Source organism: Hyla sarda, chromosome 10 (assembly GCF_029499605.1).
Source record: "Hyla sarda isolate aHylSar1 chromosome 10, aHylSar1.hap1, whole genome shotgun sequence".
NCBI lineage: Eukaryota > Metazoa > Chordata > Amphibia > Anura > Hylidae > Hyla > Hyla sarda.
The window spans coordinates 42,672,262-42,698,780 of NC_079198.1; the positions used below are offsets into that span (position 1 = coordinate 42,672,262).

The 26,519-nt window shown below is 44.8% G+C and overlaps 1 protein-coding gene across 6 annotated transcripts in view; it reads left to right on the top strand.

Moving 5' to 3' along the window:
• The window catches only part of C2CD2L (C2CD2 like), a 260,267-nt gene that overhangs the window by 82,188 nt on the left and 151,560 nt on the right, over window positions 1-26,519 (top strand). For 3 of the 6 annotated variants that reach the window (XM_056544589.1, XM_056544588.1, XM_056544590.1), the window contains exon 2: window positions 8,097-8,192. In XM_056544589.1, coding sequence (XP_056400564.1) covers window positions 8,097-8,192 — 96 coding nt within the window. Of the gene's footprint in view, window positions 1-8,096; window positions 8,193-11,282; window positions 11,421-25,122; window positions 25,313-26,519 lie in introns of those variants that run through there. The other 3 variants (XM_056544592.1, XM_056544591.1, XM_056544593.1) reach the window with 3 other exon arrangements.

The window sequence follows — 26,519 nt, forward strand, 5'->3', positions numbered from 1 at the left end:
CCTTGCGCCAAGTAGAATGCGTCCCTCTTAAGAGAATAGTGATGACTGCATAGGGATCATGTGATGAACAGCCAGTTACTTTCCGTTGCGGCGTCAGCTGTCTGTTCTGTACTTGGATCTCTGTCTCCAGTGTAGTATCTCTCCGTTCTAACTCCACAGGGGAATGTTATAGGGTAAGAGACACCTTTTCTTGTGGATCACAGTATGTTGTGTATTTACTTACCTTTGGTTGTAGAGCTCAATATATTGTACGCACTGTTCAGACTGTGTGTGTTCAAGAATGAACAAGCATTGAGTTTGACTCATGGGGGTAACACAAAGGTTCTGCATTTGTCCATCATTGAGTTTGTACTAGGTAGTGTTCTGAAAAATGTCTCCGTCCCTCGACATCTTATCCCTTATCCAAAGGATCGGGGATAAGATGTCTGTTTGCGGGGGTCCCACAACTGGGGCCCCTGCAATCTGTCCTGCAGCACCCACATGTCATTAGCTGCATGGAGCGAAGATTGCTCTGTTTCTGATGACTCGCGATACAGGGGCCGGAGAATCGGGACGTCTAGGGGCAGAGTACCCCTTTACTAAATAGGGAGTCTTACTCGGTCTTTAAGTTTAACACTTTATCTCTAGAAGGGTTAAATGAAGTAATTGATCGGACCTCTGTGTAAATGTTATTTTATAATGCATATATGTGTATACATATTTTTAGGTGTTTTCTATAGGTATATTTTTATAATTTTATTTATGGAATTCATCAATTTTTTTGTTTGTTTTGTATTTTGAGTTATCTCCCTTCCGGTTACATGTCATGGGCATTTAAATCTGCTCTTGTTCATACCAGAGGAAGAAACCGTAACGGTTTCGAAATGCGTAGTATGTTCACTAATGTTTTTTTAAACGTCGGTCAAGTTGACCATTTTTACCAGCAGCACCCCAGAATCCTCTAGCAGTTTGTGTTCAGAAGGTTGTATTTTTGCTACATCGCATATCCTGGCCCTTTTCAGTTGGTTTTGGGTATACCAAGAGTCTGAACTGAGGATTAGCCACCATTGTTATAAGTCACTAATGACCTCTTTAAAGGGAATCTGTCATCAGTGTCTCAAGCACTGACCTGTTGGTACAGGCTGGTATTGCATGTGACCCATATAATGATACTTGCCTATCCCTGATCAGTGGTCCCATTTGCCCATTATCTTCCTTGTTTGGGTGGTATGCTTGGTGCACAGGCAGAGATTCAGGAGCACACTGATGTAGCCCCTGCTGCTGTTTCAAGCCTGCTCACAGCCAGGCAGAGTGAAGAAGCAGCAGCAGTGGTGAGGTTGGTGTGATCCTGGATCTCCGCCCATGCACCAACCATTCCACCCACACAAGGAGAACAACGTGCAAATGGGACCACAGATCAGGGATAATTATCTTAAGTGTCACCAGTCTTTACCAGCAGGTTAGTGCGGGTGACACTGATGACAGATTCCCTTTTAACAGTTCCTATAGTCTGATAGTCCCCCTATAATAGCTTACATATTTTACTTATCAGGCATGTGGAATTTGTATCGCCCAAAACCCGGGACAAGCAGTTCCGGGTCCTGGGCAGGTGATTTCCTCTGGCATTTAGCCCTGCTTCGGGCAAGCAGCGCTAAATGGCAGAAGAAATTCACATATGACGGGGCAACCATTTTTGCCCCGTCACTAAACTGCTAGTAAGTAACTGCTACTTACATCTGTCTGCAAGGACTTCCTGGTGGTTGTGCGCGCGATGAGTGATGTCATCGCAAGTGCTGGGACACCGATGTCTTGTGCGGCGCGTGCATTGATGCCACTTATAGCGCGCACCTCCATCAGGAAGTCCCCGCAGGCAGATATAAGTAGCAGTTACTTACTAGCAGTTACTTACTACTAAAGGGGGGTATAATTGTTTAAATGAGAGCCCTACCTGCCGGGGGTCATATCCATCTGGGGGCCTTTCTCCCTACTGGGAAACCCTATCTGATGGGGGTCATATATATATATGAGGGGCCTGTCTACCTACTGGGGAGCCCTACATATTAAAGGAGTTACAATTGTTTAGTCTTGAGAAAAGACGTTCAAGGGGGGATATGATAAATGTATATAAGTATATTAATGGCCCATACAAAAAATATGGAGAAAAACTGTTCCAGGTTAAACCCGCCCAAAGGACGAGGGGGCACTCCCTCAGTCTGGAGAAGAAAAAGTTTAGTCTCAAGGGGTGACACTCCTTCTTTACCATAAGAACTGTGAACTTATGGAACAGTCTACCTCAGGAACTGGTCACAGCAGGAAAAATTAACAGCTTTAAAACAGGATTAGATACATTCCTGGAACAAAATAACATTAATGCTTATGAAGAAATATAAAATCCCATCCCTTCCCCAATATCGCGCCACACCCCTACCCTTCAATTCCCTGGTTGAACTTGATGGACGTATGTCTTTTTTCAACCGTACTATATTACTATGTAACTATGTAACATAAGGGTCATATTTATGAGGTGCCTGTCTACCTACTGGGGAGCCCTACCTGATGGGGGTCATATCTATTGGGGGCCTGTGAACCTACTGGAGAGCCCTACCTGATGGGGGTCATATCCATCTGGGGGCCTGTCAACCTACTGGGAAACCGTACCTGATGGGGGTCATATATATATGAGGGGCCTGTCTACCTACTGGGGAGCCCTACATAAGGGTCGTATTTATGAGGTGCCTGTCTACCTACTTGGGAGCCCTACCTGATGGGGTCATATCTATTGGGGGCCTGTGAACCTACTGGAGAGCCCTACCTGATGGGGGGTCATATCCATCTGGGGGCCTGTCTACCTACTGGGAAACCGTACCTGATGGGGGTCATATATATATGAGGGGCCTGTCTACCTACTGGGGAGCCCTACATAAGGGTCATATTTATGAGGGGCCTGTCTACCTACTGGGGTCATATCTATCTGGAGGCTTGTCTTCATATACGGGAGCTCTACCTAATGGGGGACATGTCTATAGTGGGGTTCAAAAGTTTGGGCACCCCAGGTAAAAATTTGTATTAATGTCCATAAAGAGGCCAAGGAAAGATGGAAAAATCTCCAAAAGGCATCAAATTACAGATTATACATTCTTATATGTCAACAAAAGTTAGATTTTATTTCCATCATTTACACTTTCAAGATAACAGTAAACCAAAAAATGGCGTCTGCAAAAGTTTGGACACCCTGCAGATTTTATAGCATGCCCTTCCCCCTTTGCAATGCTGAAACCTGCCAGTGTCATGGATTGTTCTCAATCCTCATCTGGGAAGACCAGGTGATGTCAATGTCAAAGGTTTTAAATTCCCAGACTCATCTGACCTTGCCCCAACAATCAGCACCATGGGTTCCTCTAAGCACTTGTCTAGAAATCTGAAACTGAAAATAGTTGACGCTCACAAAGCTGGAGAAGACTATAAGAAGATAGCAAAACGTTTTCAGATGTCCATATCCTCTGTCCGGAATGTAATTAAGAAATGGCAGTCATCAGGAATAGTGGAAGTTAAAGCAAGATCTGGAAGACCAAGAAAAATATCAGACAGAACAGCTCACAGGATTGTGAGAAAAACAATTCAAAACCCACGTTTTACTGCACAATACACTATTCCACTATAAAGAGATACTTGTACAAATATGATCTTCATGGAAGAGTCATCAGAAGAAAACCTATTCTAGGTCCTCCCCACAAAAATCAGCATTTGAACTTTGCAAATGAACATATAGACAAGCCTGATGCATTTTAGAAACAAGTTTTGTGGCCCGAAGAGGTTGAAATTGAACTTTTTGGCCGGCATGAGCAAAGGTACTTTGGAGAAGGGCAACAGAATTTAATGAAAAGAACCTCTGTCCAAATGTTAAGCATGGGGGTGGATCAATCATGCTTTGGAGTTGTATTGCAGACAATGGCACAGGGAACATCTCACGAGTAGAAGGAAAAATTGATTCAATAAAATTAAGCAAATTTTGGATGCTAACTTGATGCCATCTGTGAAAAAGCTGAAGTTATAGAGAGGATGGCTTCTTCAAATGCATAATGATCCTAAAGACACCTCGAAATCCACGGGGGATTACATCAAGAGGCGTAAACTGAAGGTTTTGCCATGGCCTTCACAATCACCTCAACATAATTGAAAATCTATCAATAGACCTTAAAAGAGCAGTGCTTGACAGATAGCCCAGAAATCCAAAAAAACTGGAAGACTTTTGTAAGAAGAATGGGCAAAGATACCTCAAACAAGAATTGAAAGACTCTTGGCTGACTACAAAAAGCGTTTACAAGCTGTGATACTTGCCAAAGGGGGCAGTACAAGATATTAACTCTGCAGGGTGCCCAAACTTTTGCAGATGCCATTTTTTTGGTTTTCTGTTATTTTGAAAGTGTAAATGATGGAAATAAAATCTAACTTTAGTTGACATATTATAAGAATGTCTAATCTGTAATTTGATGCCTTTTGGAGATTTTTTCCATCTTTCCTTGGCTTCTTTATGCACATTAATACAAATTTTTAACTGGGGTGCCCAAACTTTTGATCCCAACTGTATATGGGGCATTATTAACTTACTAGGGGAAGCCCTACCTGCCTACCTACCTGATGAGGAGCAGTGGCGTTGTTAGGGGCGTGCGTGGGGTGCGGGCCGCATCGGGTGACACCCTGTCACAAGCTATTTTTGTATACTGTACTCAGTCTGCAGTGCAGAGCAAGCATGCACACAGCGAGTCTGTGGAGTTATCTGGCACTTACTCGGCTTCTCTTCCCCCTGATTGGCAGCTTTCTACTGCTCTGCCTGGGTCATGTGACACCAAAACATCACATGACCCCAGCAAGCAGGAAGTGCCTGGAGGATACAGGAGCCCAGTGGTGTTCCAAGGCAGGTAAGGTAAACTACCCACCACCATCCATGCCCACCCTTTTCCAGCATCATCCCTCCCCCCTTCCCAGCACGATCCCTGCTCACCCCCACCCCTTTCTCACCAGGGGAGCCCCCAGCTGTTGCAATACTACAACTCCTAGCATGCTGGGAGTTGTAGTTTTGCAACAGCTGGAGGGTTGGGAAACACTGACATAAATTGTTTCCCAACCAAGGTGTCTCCAAAGCAAAGCTACAATGCTGTCCATGCATGCTGGGAGTTGTAGTTTTGTAACAGCTGGAGGCACTCTGTTTGGGAAACACTGAGATAGGACATAGATCAGTGTTTCCTTAACAGGGTGCCTCCAGCTGTTCCAAACTACAACTCCCAGCATGCTAAGTTTTGTAGTTTTGCAACAGCTGGAGTCACCCTGGTTAGGAAACATTTGATCTAGGCCTATATCAGGGGAACTCAACTGACAGACCACGGTCCAGATCCGGACTGCATCCGCCAGTCATTCGGACCATCCGCTGGATCTCCCCTTATTCATTTGTAGTGGTGTCTTTAAGACGCCAATACAAATGAATAGCCGCGGCTTGCAGCAAGGGAGCGATGTGTCCCTGCCCGGCACTTCTCCTATGATGCAAGCAGCACGATTAGCTGCCTGCATCATCTGCTCTGGCCAGGCCTGACTAGAAGAGGCCAGAGCAGTGGAGCAGTGCAGGACCTGGGACGGCGAGCCTAAGCTGTCAGGTAAAAATTTGTGTTCCCCCATCTGTGACTCTCCAGTTATTGTAGAACAGCTACCATGATGACCTTTTGTCTGTGCATGATGGGAGTTGTAGTTTACAACAGATGGAGAGTTACAGTGGCAAAGTTCATATGGGGGCACAGTGGCATTAATTCTGTGGGCACAGTGGCATAATTAATTCTGTGGGTACAGTGGCATCATTAATTTTGTGGAACACAGTGGCATCCTTAATTCTGTGGGCACAGTGGCATCCTTAATTCTGTGGGCACAGTGGCATCATAAATTCTGTGGTCACAGTGGCATCAAATTCTGTGGTCACAGTGGCATCATAAATTCTGTGGTCACAGTGGCATCCTTAATTTTGTGGTACACAGTGGCATCATTACTTCTGGAGGCACAGTGGCATCATTTAATTCTGGGGATACAGTTGTGTTATTAATTTTGTGGGTACAGTGGCATTAATTCTGTGGTCAAAATGGCATCATTCATTCTGTTGGTACAGTGGCATCATTAATTATATGGGTACAGTGGCATCACTTCTGTGGTCACAGTGGCATCATTAATTCTGTGGTCCAGTGGCATCGTTAATTCTGCGGTCACAGAGGCATCATTAATTCTAGAGGCAGAGTGGCATCAATACTTCTGTAGGCACAATGGCATCATAAATTCTGTAGGCACAATGGCATCATAAATTCTGTAGGCACAGTGGCATCATTAATTCTGGGGATACAGTGGCATCATTAATTCTGTGGGTACAGTGGCATCATTAATTCTGTGGTCACAGGGGCATCATTAATTCTGTGGGTACAGTGGCATCATTAATTATATGGGTACAGTGGCATCATAAATTCTGTGGGCACAGTGGCATCATAAATTCTGTGGGCACAGTGGCATCATTAATTCTGTGGGCACAGTGGCATCATAAATTCTGTGGTCACAGTGGCATCATAAATTCTGTGGGCACAGTGGCATCATAAATTCTGTGGGCACAGTGGCATCATAAATTCTGTGGGCACAGTGGCATCATAAATTCTGTGGTCACAGTAGCATCATTAATTTTGTGGGGCACAGTGGCATCATCATTTCTTTGGGTACTGTGGGATTATTAATTCTGTGGTCACAGTGGCATCATTATTTCTGGAGGCACAGTGGCATCATTAATTCTGGGGATACAGTGGCATCATTAATTCTGTGGGCCCAATTGCATCATAAATTCTGTAGACACAGTGGCATCATTAATTCTGGGGATACAGTGGTATCATTAATTCTGTGGTCACAGTGGCATCATTAATTCTGTGGGTACAGTGGTATCATTAATTCTGTGGTCACAGTGGCATCATTAATTCTGTGGTCACAGTGGCATCATTAATTCTGTGGTCACAGTGGCATCATTAATTCTGGGGTCACAGTGGCATCATTCATTCTATAGGCACAGCGGCTTCATTTTATTGTTTTAAGAGACACAGAGGTACATTAGTCAGCGTTGGAGCATAGCATCTGCAAGTAATGTTGCAGGGGAATAGTGTGTGGCAGTAATATAACGGGCACAGTGGATGGCAGTATTATTTTCAGGGCACAGTATGTGGTAGTATTATATTCAGGGGTACAGTGTGTGGCAGTATTATATTCAGGGGCCCAGTGTGTGGCAATATTATATTCAGGGGTACAGTGTGTGGAAGTATTATATTCAGAGGGTACAGTGTGTGGAAATATTATATTCAGAGGGTACAGTGTGTGGCAATATTATATTCAGGGATACAGTGTGTGGCAGTATTATATTCAGTGGGTACAGTGTGTGGCAGTATTATAGTCAGAGGTTACAGTGTGCAGCAGTATTCAGGTCATACATCCTCCACACTTCAGTTGTTAGTTTGCTATTGCCTTCATGGCACTGAGGCCTCTAGGTGTGCATACAGCTTGGACCTTTACCGGATGGCAGACCTGGATAAGCGGACCCTCACTAAAAATAGGTGAGTAACCCTGGTCTATATATATTTCCTATCTATGTCAGTGTTTCCCAACCAGGGTGCCTCCATCTGTTGAAAAACTACAACTCCCAGCATGTTGGGGTGACACCATTTTCTACCGCACCGGGTGACACCAACCCTAGCAACGCCACTGATGAGGAGACTTACCGACCTGATAAAGGGACATACCTTCCTAAAGGATACTACCTACTTAATGGGGCGGAGTTACTTATCAGGGCCCTATCCACCTAATGGGGTGACATACTGGTTTGCCTATTAAGTTTCTATTAATAAAGGGCCTTATTTACATACTATTTTGGTTGGAATTATTTTATGTTCCAGGACAAGTGGATTGTCATGAGGGACAAGTAGATTGTGCTCCATTCTAGTCCCTTGGACAAGTTGTTTTTTTTTATTTATTTTTTATTTCCACACCCCTGCTTATCATTTTGTACTTGCATATCTACTGATATTAAATATGTTTTTTTTCTCTTTCTGCCTTAGAGTTCTGTCCAGATGATGTTTGAAGAGAATTTGGCCCTTCAGCCCAATGTGAAACTCAGCCATGTTTCATGTACCAAGCATTCTGACAGCAGTATGGTAAGGATGGTATCTATAAGTGATGAGGGCTGAATATGTTGTGTAGGCAACTTTGCCACTTTGCTTATATCTTGTTGCCTTTTCTATGGATGGCACAATTTATCATGTAAAAGTAGAAGCAGCACAGAGGCACGAGTGGATACAATGTTTCTGCTAAACATACTACTCCATACTACTCTACATACATCAGGGTGTAGAAGGAAAAGGTAGCAGGCACCTACTAAATAGAGGCAATGAACCTCTGCCAGGCTGATTGGGCAGTACTTGATGCAAAAAAAAAAATAAAAAAAAAAGTTTCTTAGGCTACATTCACATCACTATTTTGCAATACGGTTTTGTTTTGTTTTCAAGATAAATGTGTATTTTTTTTTTTTTTAAACTGTATACAAAAAACTGACAAAATTTGTATGAGATGTATGCTCAATGCAGTTGCTTATAGCTGGGTGAAGGGCACAACAGCAGCGCCCTTTACTAGAACTCTTCCCCAGCTCTTCAATTGAAGCAGGAGACAGACTCCATAGACTATAATGAAGCCTGTCTCTTGTAATCAGTTGGCTTGTGCCCTAAGCTGTATAGTGAAGTAAGCAGTTGTGCGCTTTCATTGCCTAGAAGTAATGATCGGTGGGGGTCTTGGCATTAAGAACCTGACTGACCTTTACTTTGCCCTGTCAATTTAGATATTTAAATGACCGTAATGCCTACATTGCACTGGATATTGCATATTTGGTTAGATCAGAATTAAGCCATGTTCACTAACTTATGTTTTAGAACATGCCATTTCTGTTCTTTTTTATTATTATTTTTTTTTATTTAATTTTTAATTTTTTAATTTTTTAATTTTTTTTAAACCCTATTCACATACTCTGCAAAGATCCCTTTCACATTATTGCTGCACTGTCCAAATGGAAACTCTGCGCCATCTACACTAAACTACAATGAAGCCACTGTAAGCCAATGTATGCTGATCTGCTGGCCAATCAGGGGCAGAAATGCTTTATATCTGTGTCATGATTTTTCTGCAAATCCATGCAGAGTAAAAAATAAATAAATAAATAAAATATCCTTGTTCAAAGTCCGGGACAGCAGGCAAGTATTGCATTTTTTTTCATATCGTCATCATGACAGCACCACATGAGATTCCCCCCAGCAGCTCTTAACAGAAACAGAAAGCACAAAGGTTAAAAAGACCCCTCCGTGTTTTCTGTTCTTATGGAGTAGTGGTACAGAGAGGTTTTTACCTCTGGGTCCTGGGCTGGTCTAGGGTCCGTTTGGTGGAAATCAGGTACTCTGGAGTCTCCCTCTTCCCTCATGGCACCAGGTCATGACTCTCTGGTGGTGCCTCTCTAGTCCCATGCTTTGTCCCTCACAATTCTGGCAGTTGATGCGGGTGGCCCATGCTGTTTGGCCAGCCTCGGGAGCACTAAAAAGTTTTCCCTGGTTGCTGCAGGCTACAGGCGTCGTGCGTCTATTATGTTCTCAGGATTGGCTAGCTGAGATGGTGCTGTCCACTGGGAATGCCGCCGGAACTTCAGAGGGTGCTGAATTTGAATGGGGAAGCATACAAAAGGTGCCCGTTCCCTCTATACATCCCGCTGTTGCCACGGATGCTCCTGCTGCTTGCTGCTCAACATCTCTGGGGCGCTTGGCGTCAATCAACCATGTTAGTAGCGGACTCTGGGGGGCTTTGCTCACTTACTTTCTGTAGGGGGTAATGTGTTTTTTATTTTTATTTTTTATTGTGGGCTTCCTCCTCTTCATTTTAGGAGGACAGGAAGGTCCTGAAGAAAACCTAAAGATATTTGTAGGGAATTAAAAAAATTAAATGAAAAAATGTCTGTTTTGGGTTTGGTTTTTACTAGGTCTGGTTAAACCGTTATGCTAATCCTGTACTGAAAAAAATATTGTACAACAAGAATTCCCATCTTTTATGGAGGAACTACACTATTATAAATAAAGAATTGCAGGCTTTGGTTGCTGTGGCTATGCCAAGACAATCTGTTATGGATCCCGCTCCACCACTGGATGCCTTTCCTTCATTGGTTTCCCTTATGGGTTCTCCGCCGACTAAAGGACGTGGGATGGACACTGTTGTAAATACAGATTTGGATTCTAAATCTCCTATAGTTTCATTTAACTCTGACTGATGAAGAGGGTAACATTATAGAATAAGAGGTTTACACCTCACAATTTCCGTGTGGAATTCCACATTGGAATTCTGCACGGAGATTCTGGAGCAGCTGAGTCCCATTGTATTCAATTGGATTCTGCTGTGCAGGGTGGAATTTCTGCGCCAGATGTTTCTGGCACGGAATTGCAAATTCTGTGTCCGCAGAAAGAAAGAACCTGGCCATTCTTGCTGCGGACTCCATACGGTATGCATAGCAGTCTAGGAGATGGCACATTCTGAAGTGTGAAAATAGCCTTATTCTTAGGCTATTAATATATTATTAGGGGTGCAGTGAACATCGCTGAGACCCTGAAGCTGTCCTGTATGCGGGACCTAAACCATGCAAAAGGCAGGTTTTTAATGTGCATAATAACGTTAAAAACCTTATTCTTGGTTGGTAGATGTGTCTAAGATAGTGGGAAAAAATCCCCTGCAGGTGCATCCTCGCTTAAAGGGGTACTCAGCTGCCCCAGTGTTCGGAACATTTTGTTCCGAACGCTTGGAGTGGGGGTCATGACGTCACACCATGCCCCCTCAATGCAAGTCTATGGGAGGGAGAGTGACTGCCGCCACGCCCCCATAGACTTGCATTGAGGGGGTGTGGCAGTGATGTCACAATCCCCGTTGTCTGCACCCAGAGTTCTAAATTAATGTTGGGTGCTGCACAGATAATTGCTGGGGTCCCAGCGGCGGGACTTTGGATAGGGGATAAGATGTCTAGGGGTGGAGTTCCCCTTTAACCCCTAGAGGACGCCCTGGGCATCTGGCTCTTAGCGCACCAGGACATACATGTATGACCTGTGTCCCACTGCGGCTATGAAGCGAGTGCAGGAGCTGTTAGATTTTACCATATATAATGCTTGGCAACGCGTTATATATGGTAACATTTTTATTCTCACAGGACTTTTTTTTTCCCCCCCCAGGAATGGTGATCATATGAAGTAATAAAGTTGCCCCGGCCTGCGTCGTCTCTCTGCTCCCTAAGCAGACAGAGCACAGCAGTGATGAGAGCCATCAATCACACTAAGGGGGCTTCACAACGGCCAGAGCAACAGAACCTGGTAGGTACAGCTTCCCTCCTAGTTCCCTACTTAAGGGGTGGCCGGAACTTGGATGGTGAGATAAAGATTTTACCATTTATAACGAGTTGACAAAACTTTTTCTATAAGAGAGGCAATGTCAATTTGGGGGTCAATAACCTCATGCATACTGGCGGTTCCGTGGTGCTTGTCATTCCAGAACCCTTCAAAGTCAGATCCTGAGGTTTTAGAATCGATCTCAGTCCTCTCTAGAAAAGTGAAAAATATTTCTTATTGACTAAGATTCTCCCTAATATGATGGTTGAAGGAGAACTTGATTGAGGGTGTACTCTGGCTTCTTTTCCCGGTCAAATCTATAACAAATTTCAGCATTTGGAGTTGGGTGGCTCGTGTTGAAGGCCTCCTCCTACAGGGGACCTGCTTTCAAGAGTCTCGGGGGTTGCTACTAAAATCATTGAGAATTGAAAGTAGTTTTCATGGCATTAAAAGCTTCAAAACATCTTTTGTAGCATGTAATAGTTTTCTTGGGCAATGTTACAGCAGGCGGAGGCAGAGAGGGTCTGAGTCATCTTCATAGCCCCAATGTGGCCAAGGTTTAATCTCCTGAGAAATCTCTCCCTAGTAGACCCTGTACTTCTCCCTCAAAGAGACAACCTTCTAGAAAAAAAAGGAACTCTCTAAAAGGGTTAAAGATACCTTGTTGAAAAGTAAAAAAAAAAATAAAATCTACCTCTACCACCTAATTATTAATGGAAAATTTCACTCCTGGTGTGGTTCTTCTCTTCCAGATCCTCTTAATCCAAATATATCTAAAACTCTTTAATATTTTACAAGTTCAAATGGCCGCGATGTGCTGTTATTTTGACACTTGTATAGCTGAACAAAAATATGTCAAAAGGGGGGGCACGGGCAGGCGCACTGGAGCACGGACAGGTTTGTGGAGAGCTCCGGCCGGGGCCTAACTTTATAGGGCTTCAGCACCGTGGCATGGGGAGAAAGAGACTGGGAAAAGCCTCCTCACGTACCTCTCAGCCCAGGTCAGCCTGTCGGGACATCGCTGCGTACTTCCAGCCAGCTCACGGCTCTCACCGTGCGCTGGGACCTATAACTCCTCTGCCTCTTGTGGAACAAGCGCAGCAGGGAGCGGCATCTCATCAGCCTGCTGCAGCCGACAGCGCATCTGACAGTGCGCATACAGCCAGGATCTCTACTGGGGAACTTCCACTGCTTGATTATCCCCCTTCTCCCTCCACAACTGCAGGTATTGCTGCTACAGTGTGGATTAAAAGTTTGGGCACCCCAGGTAAAAATTTGTATTAATGTGCATAAAGAAGCCAAGGATCTCCAAAAGGCATCAAATTACAGATTAGACATTCTTATAATATGGCAACAAAAGTTAGATTTTATTTCCATCATTTACACTTTCAAAATAACAGAAAACAGAATTTATAGCATGCATTGCCCCCTTTGCAAAGCTGAGACCTGCCAGTGTCATGGATTGTTCTCAATCATCATCTGGGAAGACCAGGTGATGTCAATCTCAAAGGTTTTAAATTCTCAGACTCATCTGACCTTGCCCCAACAATCAGCGCCATGGGTTCTTCTAAGCAGTTGTCTAGAAATCTGAAACTGAAAATAGTTGACGCTCAAAAGCTGGACAAGCTATAAGAAGATAGCAAAACGTTTTCAGATGTCGATATCCTCTGTTCGGAATGCAATTAAGATATGGCAGTCATCAGGAACAGTGGAAGTTAAAGCAAGATCTGGAAGACCAAGAAAAATTCATCAGACAGAACAGCTCGCAGGATAGTGAAAAAAAACCATTCAAAACCCACGTTTGACTGCACAATCCCTCCACAAAGATCTGGCAGACACTGGATTTGTGGTACACTATTCCACTATAAAGAGATACTTGTACAAATATGGTCTTCATGGAAGAGTCATCAGAAGAAAACCTCTTCTACATCCTCACCACAAAAATCCGTGTTTGAACTTTGCAAATGAACATATAGACGAGCCTGATGCATTTTGGAAACAAGTTCTGTGGACTGATGAGGTTGAAATTGAACATTTTGTCCGTAATGAGCAAAGGTACGTTTGGAGAAGGGGAACAGAATTGAATGAAAAGAACCTCTGTCCAACTGTTAGAGTACCTCTCATCTAAAAAAATTTTTTATTTTATTTTATAGTTTATCTATAAATACATTTTCTAATTGGGGTTCTATTAAAAAAATGTACTTTTATGTGTTTTTTGTGTGTAAACTTTTGTCCACTACAGGTCTCCCTAGGAGTCCCTTTTTTAGTGATTTTGGACTTACGCCGGCATGGCAGCTGAGTACGAAATCGCATACTCAGCGCAGCTCCCCGCCTGTCAATCAGAAAGGCGGGAACGAGCGCTGTGCGCGCATCCCTGCATGGCGCACTCCTGACTCTGCCCGGCTAGCGGCGTCTTTAGGCTCCTCCCGCTGACAAGGAGAGCCGGTGTCCGGTGAAAAATTCAAACCTGTGAAAACTGGCGCGTGCTGGCCCAGAGTCAGTTGAGCGCAGCTCTGCAGGATAGAAGCAGCAGGGTGTGAGGTGGATTTTTGCATCCGCAGAGCAAGGGGAGAGAGGAGGTACACACCCCCTCCCTCATCTCCCTGAGCTCGGGAGGATGCAGATCTCCACGGGGAGAAGTACACGCCCCCTCCCTGAGCTCCCGAGAAGCCAGAGCAAGGAGGGGGGTCCCTGTTAGGGGTGTGTGTGTGTATGCTGGGAGTTTTTAGAAAAGTGAAAAATATTTCTTATTGACTAAGATTCTCCCTAATATGATGGTTGAAGGAGAACTTGATTGAGGGTGTACTCTGGCTTCTTTTCCCGGTCAAATCTATAACAAATTTCAGCATTTGGAGTTGGGTGGCTCGTGTTGAAGGCCTCCTCCTACAGGGGACCTGCTTTCAAGAGTCTCGGGGGTTGCTACTAAAATCATTGAGAATTGAAAGTAGTTTTCATGGCATTAAAAGCTTCAAAACATCTTTTGTAGCATGTAATAGTTTTCTTGGGCAATGTTACAGCAGGCGGAGGCAGAGAGGGTCTGAGTCATCTTCATAGCCCCAATGTGGCCAAGGTTTAATCTCCTGAGAAATCTCTCCCTAGTAGACCCTGTACTTCTCCCTCAAAGAGACAACCTTCTAGAAAAAAAAGGAACTCTCTAAAAGGGTTAAAGATACCTTGTTGAAAAGTAAAAAAAAAAAAAAAATCTACCTCTACCACCTAATTATTAATGGAAAATTTCACTCCTGGTGTGGTTCTTCTCTTCCAGATCCTCTTAATCCAAATATATCTAAAACTCTTTAATATTTTACAAGTTCAAATGGCCGCGATGTGCTGTTATTTTGACACTTGTATAGCTGAACAAAAATATGTCAAAAGGGGGGGGCACGGGCAGGCGCACTGGAGCACGGACAGGTTTGTGGAGAGCTCCGGCCGGGGCCTAACTTTATAGGGCTTCAGCACCGTGGCATGGGGAGAAAGAGACTGGGAAAAGCCTCCTCACGTACCTCTCAGCCCAGGTCAGCCTGTCGGGACATCGCTGCGTACTTCCAGCCAGCTCACGGCTCTCACCGTGCGGGAGGATGCAGATCTCCACGGGGAGAAGTACACGCCCCCTCCCTGAGCTCCCGAGAAGCCAGAGCAAGGAGGGGGGTCCCTGTTAGGGGTGTGTGTGTGTGTATGCTGGGAGTTTTTAGAAAAGTGAAAAATATTTCTTATTTTGTATGCTGGGAGTTTTAGTCCCTGTTAGGTGTGTGTATGCTTGGAGTTGTATTCCCTGTTGTGTGTGTATGCTGGGAGTCCCTGTTAGGTGTGTGTATGTATGCTGGGAGTTGTAGTCCTTGTTAGGTGTGTGTGTGTATGCTCGGAGTTGTAGTCCCTGTTAGGTGTGTATGCTGGGAGTTGCAGTCCCTGTTAGGTGTGTGTATGCTAGTGTTTCCCAACCAGGGAATGCTGGGAGTTGTAGTTTTACAACACCTGGAGGCACCCTGGTTGGGAAACACTGGTGTATGCCCTGTATCTGTGTGGTGAACTAAAACTCCCAGGAGACTACAGAGACAGCTGCTGGTGTTATACCACAGACTGAAGACTCCTGAATGACACATGCTGGGAGTTGTAGTCCCTGTTATGTGTGTATGCCAGTGTATCCCAGCCAGTGCTGAGTTATATATTAGTGTGCTGTGTATAACGCAGGTTTTCTCGGGCTGCAAGGGGGGGGGGGGGGGGGGGGACAAACTGCACGGGCTGGCTTCTGCTTTTTCATGGGGTGTTCATTAGCCCCATAAAGAGGACATAGAAATGAATGGGATTTGTATAGGTCAAGATTATCATTGAATGAACCCTGTGCATTTCTATGTCAGCGTTCATACAGGGAAGCAGAGATGCATTGGGTTCATACAGGGAAGCAGAGATGCAGGGGGTCTATACAGGGAAGCAGAGATGCACGGGGTTCATACAGGGAAGAAGAGATGCACGGGGTTCATACAGGGAAGCAGAAATGCACGGGTTCATACAGGGAAGCAGAAATGCACGGGTTCATACAGGGAAGCAGAAATGCACGTGTTCATACAGGGAAGCAGAAATGCACGGGGTCCATACAGGGAAGCGGAAATGCACGGGGTCCATACAGGGAAGCAGAGATGCACTGGTTTCATACAGGGAAGCAGAGATGCACGGGGTTCATACAGGGAAGCAGAGATGCACGGGGTTCATACAGGGAAGTAGAGATGCACGGGGTTCATACAGGGATGCAGAGATGCACGAGGTTTGTACAGAGGTCTTCATGTCAACGTTCATTGCACTGCAGCTTTGAGAGAAAATCATGTCAGAGGGACGTACAGGAGAAATAACTCTGTAGCATGTACAGCTTCATCCAGGGAAAATTGAGAAGGAGGAGAAAACGGATTTAGGCAGCGGTCACCAATTGAAATCTACACTTGCAGAATTCTGCAAGTGGAGTTTGATTAAATCATTAACCTGTCTAGGACCACGGGCGTACCTGTACGCCCTCAGGGTTTCCGGTCACCATCGATATCCGGGATGTGAACGGAACTGGATGCCGGCTGAAATCACTGGATGCCAGTGTCTGGGGGGGGGGGGGGCACCTGAGCCCCCCCCCCCCCATGTTGGTCAATTCAGACCGGAGATTTCTGGCGATTCCAGGTCATATGGGTCTCCGGTGATCCGGTAAATAAGGGTGTTCGGGGCTGTCCAAGACAGCTTCGATCACACTGAAGTGATAGGAGTGAGGTGGCGGTGTGCCACCCCTCCTATCTCTGCTTTTGGCCGGTCAGAAGCGACCGACCAATAGCAGATCGTGGTGGTGGTGCAAGGGTTAAAGTGCAGGTCCCCCGCTCTGCCCACCCATGGTAGTCTGGGCAGTGCGGGGGAGCTGTGATGTGAGCAGCGGTGGAGGTCCCTTACCAATTGCGGGTGGCGATCCTCCTCTGTGTGGCGGGCGGCGATCGTGCTGTTGACGGGAGCCAGGAGGTGAGTAGTTGCCTAGCAACTTCTGGAGGGCCACAGTTTGGAGATCACTGTGCAGTGGTCTCTAAATTGTGGCCATCCAGATGTTGCATAACTACAACTCACAGCATGCACTGACAGACCATACATGCTGGGAGTTGTAGTTTTGCAACAGCTGGAGGCTCACTGGTGGGGAAGCACTGAGTTAGGCTCTGTTACCTAACTGGGTGCTTCCTCACCAGTGTGCCTCCTGCTGTGGCAAAATTACAACTCCCAGCATGCACTGATAACCGAAGGGCATGCTGGGAGTTGTAGATATGCAACAGCTGGAGGTACACAAATACAACTCTCAGCATACCCAGACAGCCATTTGCTGTTTGGGCATGCTGGGAGTTGTAATTTTGCCACAGAAGGAGGATCTGCAAGATCTGGATGGCTACAATTTAGAGACCACTGCGCAGTGATCTCCAAACTGTGGCCCTCCAGATGTTGCTAGGCAACTACTCATCTCCTTGTTCCCGTCAACAGGACGATCGCTGCTTGCCACACTTAGAGGAGGATCGCCGCAAGCAATTGGTAAGGGACCTCCACCGCTGCTCACATCGCAGTTCCCCCGCTCTGCCCGGACAACCGTGGATGGGCAGAGCGGAGGAACTGAATTTTAACCCACGCGCCACCTCCCCGATATGTTATTGGTCGGTCGCTTCTGACCGTCCAATAGCAGAGATAGGAGGGGTGGCACCCCCGCCACCTCACTCCTATCACTTCAGGGTGATCGAAGCTGTCTTGTACAGCCCCGAACACCCTTATTTACCGGGTCACCGGAGACCCATATGACCTGGAATCACCATAAATCTCCTGTCTGAATTGACCAACATGGGGGGGGGGGGGGCCTCAGGAGCCCCCCAGCAGGCATCCCATTCTGTTCACCGCCCGGTTACCGGTGGTGACCGGAAACCCTGAGGGCATACAGGTATGCCCTTGGTCCTAAACAGGTTAATGATTTAATCTAAAACTCCACTTGCAGAATTCTGCAAGTGTAGATTTCAGTTGATGACCGCCGCCAAAATCCGTTTTTCCCTCCTTCTCAATTTCCCCTGAATGAAGCTGTACATGCTACAGAGTTATTTCTCCTGTACATCCCTCCTGACATGATTTTCTCTCAAAGCTGCAGTGCAATGAATGCTGACATGTAGACCTCTGTAAAAACCTTGTGCATCTCTGCTTCCCTGTATGAACCCCATGCATCTCTGCTTCCCTGTATGAACCCCGTGCATCTCTGCTTCCCTGTATGAACCCCGTGCATCTCTGCTTCCCTGTATGAACCCCGTGCATCTCTGCTTCCCTGTATGAACCCCGTGCATCTCTGCTTCCTTGTATGAACCCAGTGCATCTCTGCTTCCCTGTATGAACCCCGTGCATTTCTGCTTCCCTGTATGAACCCTGTGCATCTCTGCTTCCCTGTATGAACCCTGTGCATCTCTGCTTCCCTGTATGAACCCTGTGCATCTCTGCTTCCCTGTATGAACCCTGTGCATCTCTGCTTCCCTGTATGAACCCTGTGCATCTCTGCTTCCCTGTTTGAACCCCGCGCATCTCTGCTTCCCTGTATGAACCCCGCGCATCTCTGCTTCCCTGTATGAACCCCGCGCATCTCTGCTTCCCTGTATGAACCCCGCGCATCTCTGCTTCCCTGTATGAACCCCGCGCATCTCTGCTTCCCCTGTATGAACCCTGCGCATCTCTGCTTCCCTGTATGAACCCCGCGCATCTCTGCTTCCCTGTATGAACCCCGCGCATCTCTGCTTCCCTGTATGAACCCCGCGCATCTCTGCTTCCCTGTATGAACCCCGCGCATCTCTGCTTCCCTGTATGAACCCCGCGCATCTCTGCTTCCCCTGTATGAACCCTGCGCATCTCTGCTTCCCCTGTATGAACCCCGCGCATCTCTGCTTCCCCTGTATGAACCCCGCGCATCTCTGCTTCCCCTGTATGAACCCCGCGCATCTCTGCTCCCCTGTATGAACCCCGCGCATCTCTGCTCCCCTGTATGAACCCCGCGCATCTCTGCTCCCCTGTATGAACCCCATGCAATTCTACGTCCCTGTATGAACGCTGACATAGAAATGCACAGGGTTCATACAGTGATGTTCATATCCTGTACAAACCCCATGCATTTCTATGTCCTCTTTATGGGGCTAATGAACACCCCATGAAAAAGCAGAAGCCAGCCCGTGCAGTTTGTCCCCCCCCCCCCCCGTTGAGGAAACCTGCGTTATACACAGCACACTAATATATAACTCAGCACTGGTTGGGATACACTGGCATACACACATAACAGGGACTACAACTCCCAGCATGTGTCATTCAGGAGTCTTCAGTCTGTGGTATAACACCACCATGCTGTCTCTGTAGTCTCCTGGGAGTTGTAGTTCACCACACCGATACAGGGCATACACCAGTGTTTCCCAACTAGGGTGCCTCCAGGTGTTTCAAATCTACAACTCCCAGCATTCCCTGGTTGGGAAACACCAGCATACACACACCTAACAGGGACTGCAACTCCCAGTATGCACACACCCCTAACAGGGACTACAACTCGCAGTATACACACACCCCTAACAGGGACTACAACTCCCAGCATACACACACCCCTAACAGGGACTACAACTCCAAGCATACACACACCTAACAGGGACTACAACTCCCAGCATACACACAGACCTAACAGGGACCACAACTCCCAGCATACACACACACCTAACAGGGACTACAACTCCCAGCATGCACAAACACACACAACAGGGACTACAACTTCCAGCATACACACACCTAACAGGGATTACAACTCCCAGCATACACACACCTAACAGGGACTACAACTCCCAGCATACACACACCTAACAGGGACTACAACTCCCAGCATACACACACACACACCTAACAGGGACTACAACTCCCAGCATACACACACCTAACAGGGACTACAACTCCCAGCATACACACACACACCTAACAGGGACTACAACTTCCTGCATACACACACACCTAACAGGGTCTACAACTCCCAGCATACACACACACACACACCTAACGGACTCCCAGCATACACCCATAACAGGGACTACAACTCCCAGCATACATACACACACACACACACACACACCTAACAGGGACTACAAATCCCAGCATACACACACTAACAGGTACTCCCAGCATACACACATATGGACTACAACTCACAGCATACATACACACACACCTAACAGGGACTCCCAGCATACACACATAACAGGGACTACAACTCCCAGCCTACATACACACACAACAGGGACTACAACTCCCAGAATACATACACACACCTAACAGGGACTCCCAGCATACACACACAACAGGGAATACAACTCCAAGCATACACACACCTAACAGGGACTACAACTCCCAGCATACATACACACACCTAACAGGGACCCCCCCCCCCCTCCTCCTCCTCCTCACATAGAAATAATCCCCAAGCAGAGATTTATTCCCAGTCCCTGCAGTGTATGAATCCCCAGGCCATGTACAGTAAACACAGACAGGGCTGAGGGGAGATGAGCGCCGCTCTGGCTTCTAGACCTGTGTCCTCCGAGGGGAGATGCGGGAGCCATGCTCCTCTCTCCCCTGCTCTGGCTGTCCATGGAGATCTGCGTCCTCAGCTCGGGGAGCTCAGGGAGGGGGCGTGTACTTCTCCCCGTGGAGATCTGCATCCTCCCGAGCTCAGGGAGATGAGGGAGGGGACGTGTACCTCCTCTCTCCCCTTGCTCTGCCCTCACCCAGCTCTAGCTTCGGAAATCTTAGGAGAGCTGGGGTAGGAGCGGACGCAGGAATTCACGGGGGTCCTCTCTGTATGGCACATGTATAGCCAACAGAGGAGGAGGCTGCCGTCCCTCCCCTGTACTCCGCCTGTATGCGTGCTTGCGTGCTCCCGAAAGGGAGCGCCGCATACAGGAAGAATGGCAGAAGCTGGCCCGGCCAGGCTTCTGATGATGTTGCGCCTGCCGAGCCACGCCCACTTCCTGCCCTCGTATACTGCTCAACACTGAGCTACCGAAGATGCTATGAAAAAGGTATATACATGGGGTTTTAAACTAAAATAAATACAGGGATAGAGATAGTTAGTCTGGGACAGATGGGGAGGAGGATTAGGGAAAGTTTAGTTGATGATAGGTGCTCTTTAAGCATGGGGGTGGATCAATCATGCTTTGGGGTTGTATTGCAGCCAGTGGCACAGGGAACATCTCATGAGTTGAAGGAAAAATGGATTCAATAAAGTTTCAGCAAATTTTGGATGCCAACTTGATGCCATCTGTGAAAAAGCTGAAGTTATAGAGAGGATGGCTTCTTCTAATGGATAATGATCCTAAACACACCTCGAAATCCACGGGGGATTACATCAAGAGGTGTGAACTGAAGGTTTTGCCAAGGCCTTAACAATCTCCTGACCTCAACATAATTGAAAATCTATGGATAGACCTTAAAAGAGCAGTGCGTGACAGACAGCCCAGAAATCTCAAAGAACTGGAAGACTTTTGTAAGGAAGAATGGGCAAAGATACCTCAAACAAGAATTGAAAGACTCTTGGCTGGCTACAAAAAGCGTTTACAAGCTTGCCAAAGGGAGCAGTACAAGAAATTTAACTCTGCAGGGTGCCCAAACTTTTGCAGATGCCATTTTTTTTGTTTTGTTATTTTGAAAGAGTAAATGATGGAAATAAAATCTAACTTTTGTTGACATATTATTATAAGAATGTCTTATCTGTAATTTGATGCGTTTTGGAGATTTTTCCATCTTTCCTTGGCTTCTTTATGCACATTAATACAAATTTTTACCTGGGGTGCCCAAACTTTTGATCTCAATTGTACTATCCCCACACTTATCCAACATGTATAATTATGCGGCCACTATAGGTTCTTTTTCTCAAGACCTGCTTGCAGCAAACATAGTCACATTACCAAAGCATGGAAAGGCCCCAACCACCCCAGCCAATTTTCGGTCTATATCCCTTCTCAACCTAGATATGAAAATCTATGCGAAAATTCTAGCCAGTCGCATACAAAATATGCTCCTGAATCTACTGCACCATGATCAAGTGGGATTTACTACCGGTCGCCAGGCTAGTGATGGCACTCGTAGGGTTATTGACCTCATTTCTTGGGCTAGAAGATGCAGGATGCCCTATATATCAATCCTTCTGCCAGGTTATTTATAAACAACCACTTCTGATCCCTTCTGTATAACCAATGGAACTAGCCAAGGATCCCCACTTTCCCCACTTTTATTTGTTCTCGTGATAGAACCTTTAGCTGCTAAAATTAGACAAAAGGACTTTATATCTGGTATACCCACACCAAATGGAATTCATAAAATTTGCCTTTTTGCAGACAACATATTATTGTTGCTTTCTGATCCACAACATTCTCTTCCTGAAATCTCTGTAGAACTTCGAGAATTATAGCGAAGTATCATATTATTATAAAATCAATGTCAATAAATCTCATATTCTCAAAATCTGTCTTTCTAAATTGCTCACCACACATATCCAACAGTCGTTCCCATATAAATGGGAAAAAAAATCTCTCTGCCCTATCTGGGCATTAATTTGACAGTAGACCTTAATAATTTAATCCCAGAGAACTATAATGCACTATACACTTCCATTCAACAGGATTTATCCTCCCTAGGAAAGTTCTATTGGAGCTAGTTTGGAAGGATTAATGTTTACAAGATGTTCATCTTGCCAAAAATTCTTTATCTCATGCGTACCATTCCTTTAGCATTACCCATTAGTGTGTTAAACAAATTCAGTAGACAAATGCCAGACTTTGTCTGGCTTAAATCCAAACCCAGACTGTCAGCAACTTTAATGACCAAGATAGCTGAAAATGGAGGTACTGGTCTACCTAACCAATCAGCTTACATGCAGGCCACACTATTGAAACAATCCTTAGAGTGGTTGAAACCTTCTAATACTAAAACACCATGGGTACTGCTGGAGGAATCAATGTGCGGTATAGATGATTGGACCCCCCCTTACTAATAAATTCACTTAAGATCAACAAAACCACACTTAGAACGAATAAAGTAATATCAGATAACATCAAACTATGGAATATTAGACCCACAAAGAGTAGTAACTCTGTGACTGATAGTTCTATCGATCTTACTTTGGAATCCATTTCACTCTTCACCCCGCTCTCTGACCTCCATTTATGGATAGACAAGGGTTTCACCCTATTAAAACATTTTTACAGAGATAATAAGATTATCTCCTTTGATGCACTCCAATTTACACAGAATTTTCCAAACACATAGAGGAAAACTTACACCGCCATTATCAAACATTTGAAAGCTTTCCCTCAGACTACAGTATCTATTCCTCAAACTTTAATTGATCTAATGAACATATCATCTGATTCTATCTCAAAACTCACCCTTAAACCTTTATATCAGTTTTACAACAATGACTTCTATGTCAACAATGGAATTCAACACTCCAAATGGGAAAAGGAATTAAATCTAATCATTTCTAACTGAATGGGCTCAAGCTTTCAAATCTCTTAAAGGCACATCTTGTATAGGACAGAGAGAACAGTTTTTCAAAATGATGTCTATGTGGTATTACACTCCAGCCAAATTACATTACATGATCCCTTCTCACTCCCAGTTATGCTGGAGAGGATGTGGCTCAACAGATAAGCCATATCTTCTGGATTTGTCCTGCACTCCATGCATTGAAAAAAGGTGTAGATGAGCTGGTACAACTAATAACACTCAAATCCGTTTCCTTATCCAACAAACTTGCACTATTAAATATAGGCCTACACAACGCAGACACAAATTTCAGGACACAGTTATGTCACATTTTGATAACATACAGGACACTTATTGCATCCAGGTGGAAAACAACCTCTGTACCTTCTACAGCCGACATCATAGAAGCTGTTAAATCTAGCTGCTTTTATGAGACATCATATGCTTGGAAGATGAACAACAGACTGACCTGCGAGTCAAAATAGAGAAGTTGGACGAAGCATTACCCTGTGAAATAAATATCTCCAGCTGTTTACCTACATTTTTTATGTTTTTACCAAGGTCCCTGAAAATATCGTACTATAAATGATATCCCATTGAGAGATATTAGATTACTGTGTGCCATTATTTATACTCATACTTATATTTATTCTTACATATACTTGCTTATATTCACTTATAATCTGCTACTTGGAATATCTTCAGTTGGAACACTTTTTTTTTTTTCATTCTCTTCAATTCTTAATGGACCTGACCCCTTTTGAACGTATGTGTTTCCAAACTTCACCCTATTAAACAAATCTCTTTAATATATGATATAGTGCTGGACTCTGTATCTACTTCTATACTTCCCTTTCTGAAGACATGGGAATCGGAATTGGGAACATCTTTTTCAGACTCTGAATGTGATAAATCTTTTTATTTATGTCACAAGATGTCACTTGCTGGCAAATGTCAAGAAACCAACTATAAGATACTCCCGAGGTGGTACAGAGTCCCTGCAGTACTACATACATTTTATTTGCAGGTTTCTCCATTATGTTTGAGATGCGCTCTAGAAATAGCCAATATGGGGGATATTTATCAAAGGATTTAGACTGTTTTTTCCTGTCTAAATTTGTCGCACAGAAAGTCGCAGTCTAAATATGTGCGACTTTTCTGCGACTTTTGCTTTGAGGATTTTTAGAACATGATGCATTCTAGTCTATTTTAAACGGAAAAATGCATTGGTGCAGAATTTATCAAAAGTGACTTTTCAGCGACAAGTCGCATCGGCTGAAAGTATGCCAAAATGTCAGACCATGCCGAAGCAGGTTTAAATACAGTCTAAAGCATAGATCCCAAAGTCTGTGCACAGAATTTATCAAGAGCCGTGTGACTTTTGATAAATTAGTTGCTCAATAGACCAGCCCAACGCTCTGTAGTTTGATCTATATTGATGCGAGACATAGACAGCTTTGATAAATCTCCCCCCTATGACCCATATATGGTGGTCTTGTCACTTAATTCATTCGTTTTGGAGCAAGGTTATAGATATTACACATAAGGTGACAGGTTTCCAACTAGAACATGCTCCTGCACCTTTACGCTTGTCTATCTTACCGTCGAGTAAAAAGTCAGTGGTTAATTCTTTATATCGCTTTTTTTCTTCAAGCTGCCGGGACAGTTCTACCCAGTCTATGGAAATGTCTGTCCATCACAGAATGGCTTACGGAAATAGGAGACCTCCATCGTATGGAAGAACTCAGAACGATATCTACGAATCGTTCAGCTAAACCTTTTTACACATTCTGATGTATCAACAATAAATCTAGGAAAACAGTCCCACTAGGCTAGGGATGAAGGTTAAAATATAGGAATATAAAAGAGAATAAGCGGAATAAAAGGGAGGGACAGGTCAGGGAATATTTGGACATTCGGCAATTTAAGCACTTAAAGTGCTGCAGGTGCTGGAGCTAGTAATAGTCTTTCCACAATTATAATTAACCTGACATAGTCATTGTTTTTACTGCAAAGACAGCTGTATGTCTGGATTGGAATAATATCAGTTGAAAGTATTTGATGGCAGAATTTTTGCAGTGCTGGAGGCCCCCTTTTTTGAGCCCACTTTACTCTGTCGGCACAGGGCTAGGTGTTAGCGGTCTCAAAGCTGGGGGTTTACTGTTGTATAATCAGTTGCTCTGTTTAATGGCCTCAGAACCTCCCTACCTCCGACGGCGCGGGGACCAATGTGCGGGGTTCTGAGTGCAATGATGTTAGACACAATAACACAGAGTTCACAATTTGTAATCCTTCGGAACCTCGCTAGTGCCCGGTGGTACGGGGACAAGTGCGCGGGGGGTTCCGAATGAGCTGTGATGTGGCACTATGTGCCTCTTACCGGCTTCTTCGCATTAGCTAGCCAGTGGAGCGGGGGATGGTTCCTGATGAGTTTTGGAATCCGTGCAGAAGATTCCTAGGTTCAAAGTCCTCCTTTTTGTCCACAAGTAGAGTGTTCTTGGGCTAGACGTGTTTCAGGGAGCCTTGTCCCCTTTTTCAATAGCAGTGAGAACTGAATGTCTTAGTAAGAATAATCAGGAAATTAAGGTATTTTATAACATGTGAGGTGATACATCATTAAGGTAATAGGCAAACCCTGGATGGGATTCCTGTGGGCTTGATAACATCTATGGGTATATTGTCATTGATCAAAACCTGGAAAATGTAGAAAGCAGTAATGGATAAAAGTAGTAAGGCTAGAATAATGATGAATAAGAAGCAGTGAAAAGAATGGAATAGATAATGTATAAAATATAAAGAGAAGAAAAAATAGATACAGATGCAGATAGATGAATAAATAGAAATGAATATAGAAGTAAGGGCTAACAAATGAACATAGGGATAAAGGGATTTGAAAGTGTGAATTGTAATAAAATGTTAACTAAAATCAGTGATTGGTATGTTGTCTGTGAAATAAAAATGAATGGTTGAATGCTGTGTTAGGGTGCTTTCACACTATAAAATTAATCCGTTTTAAAGATCCGTTCCGTTATGAAAACCCAGAAAATCGGC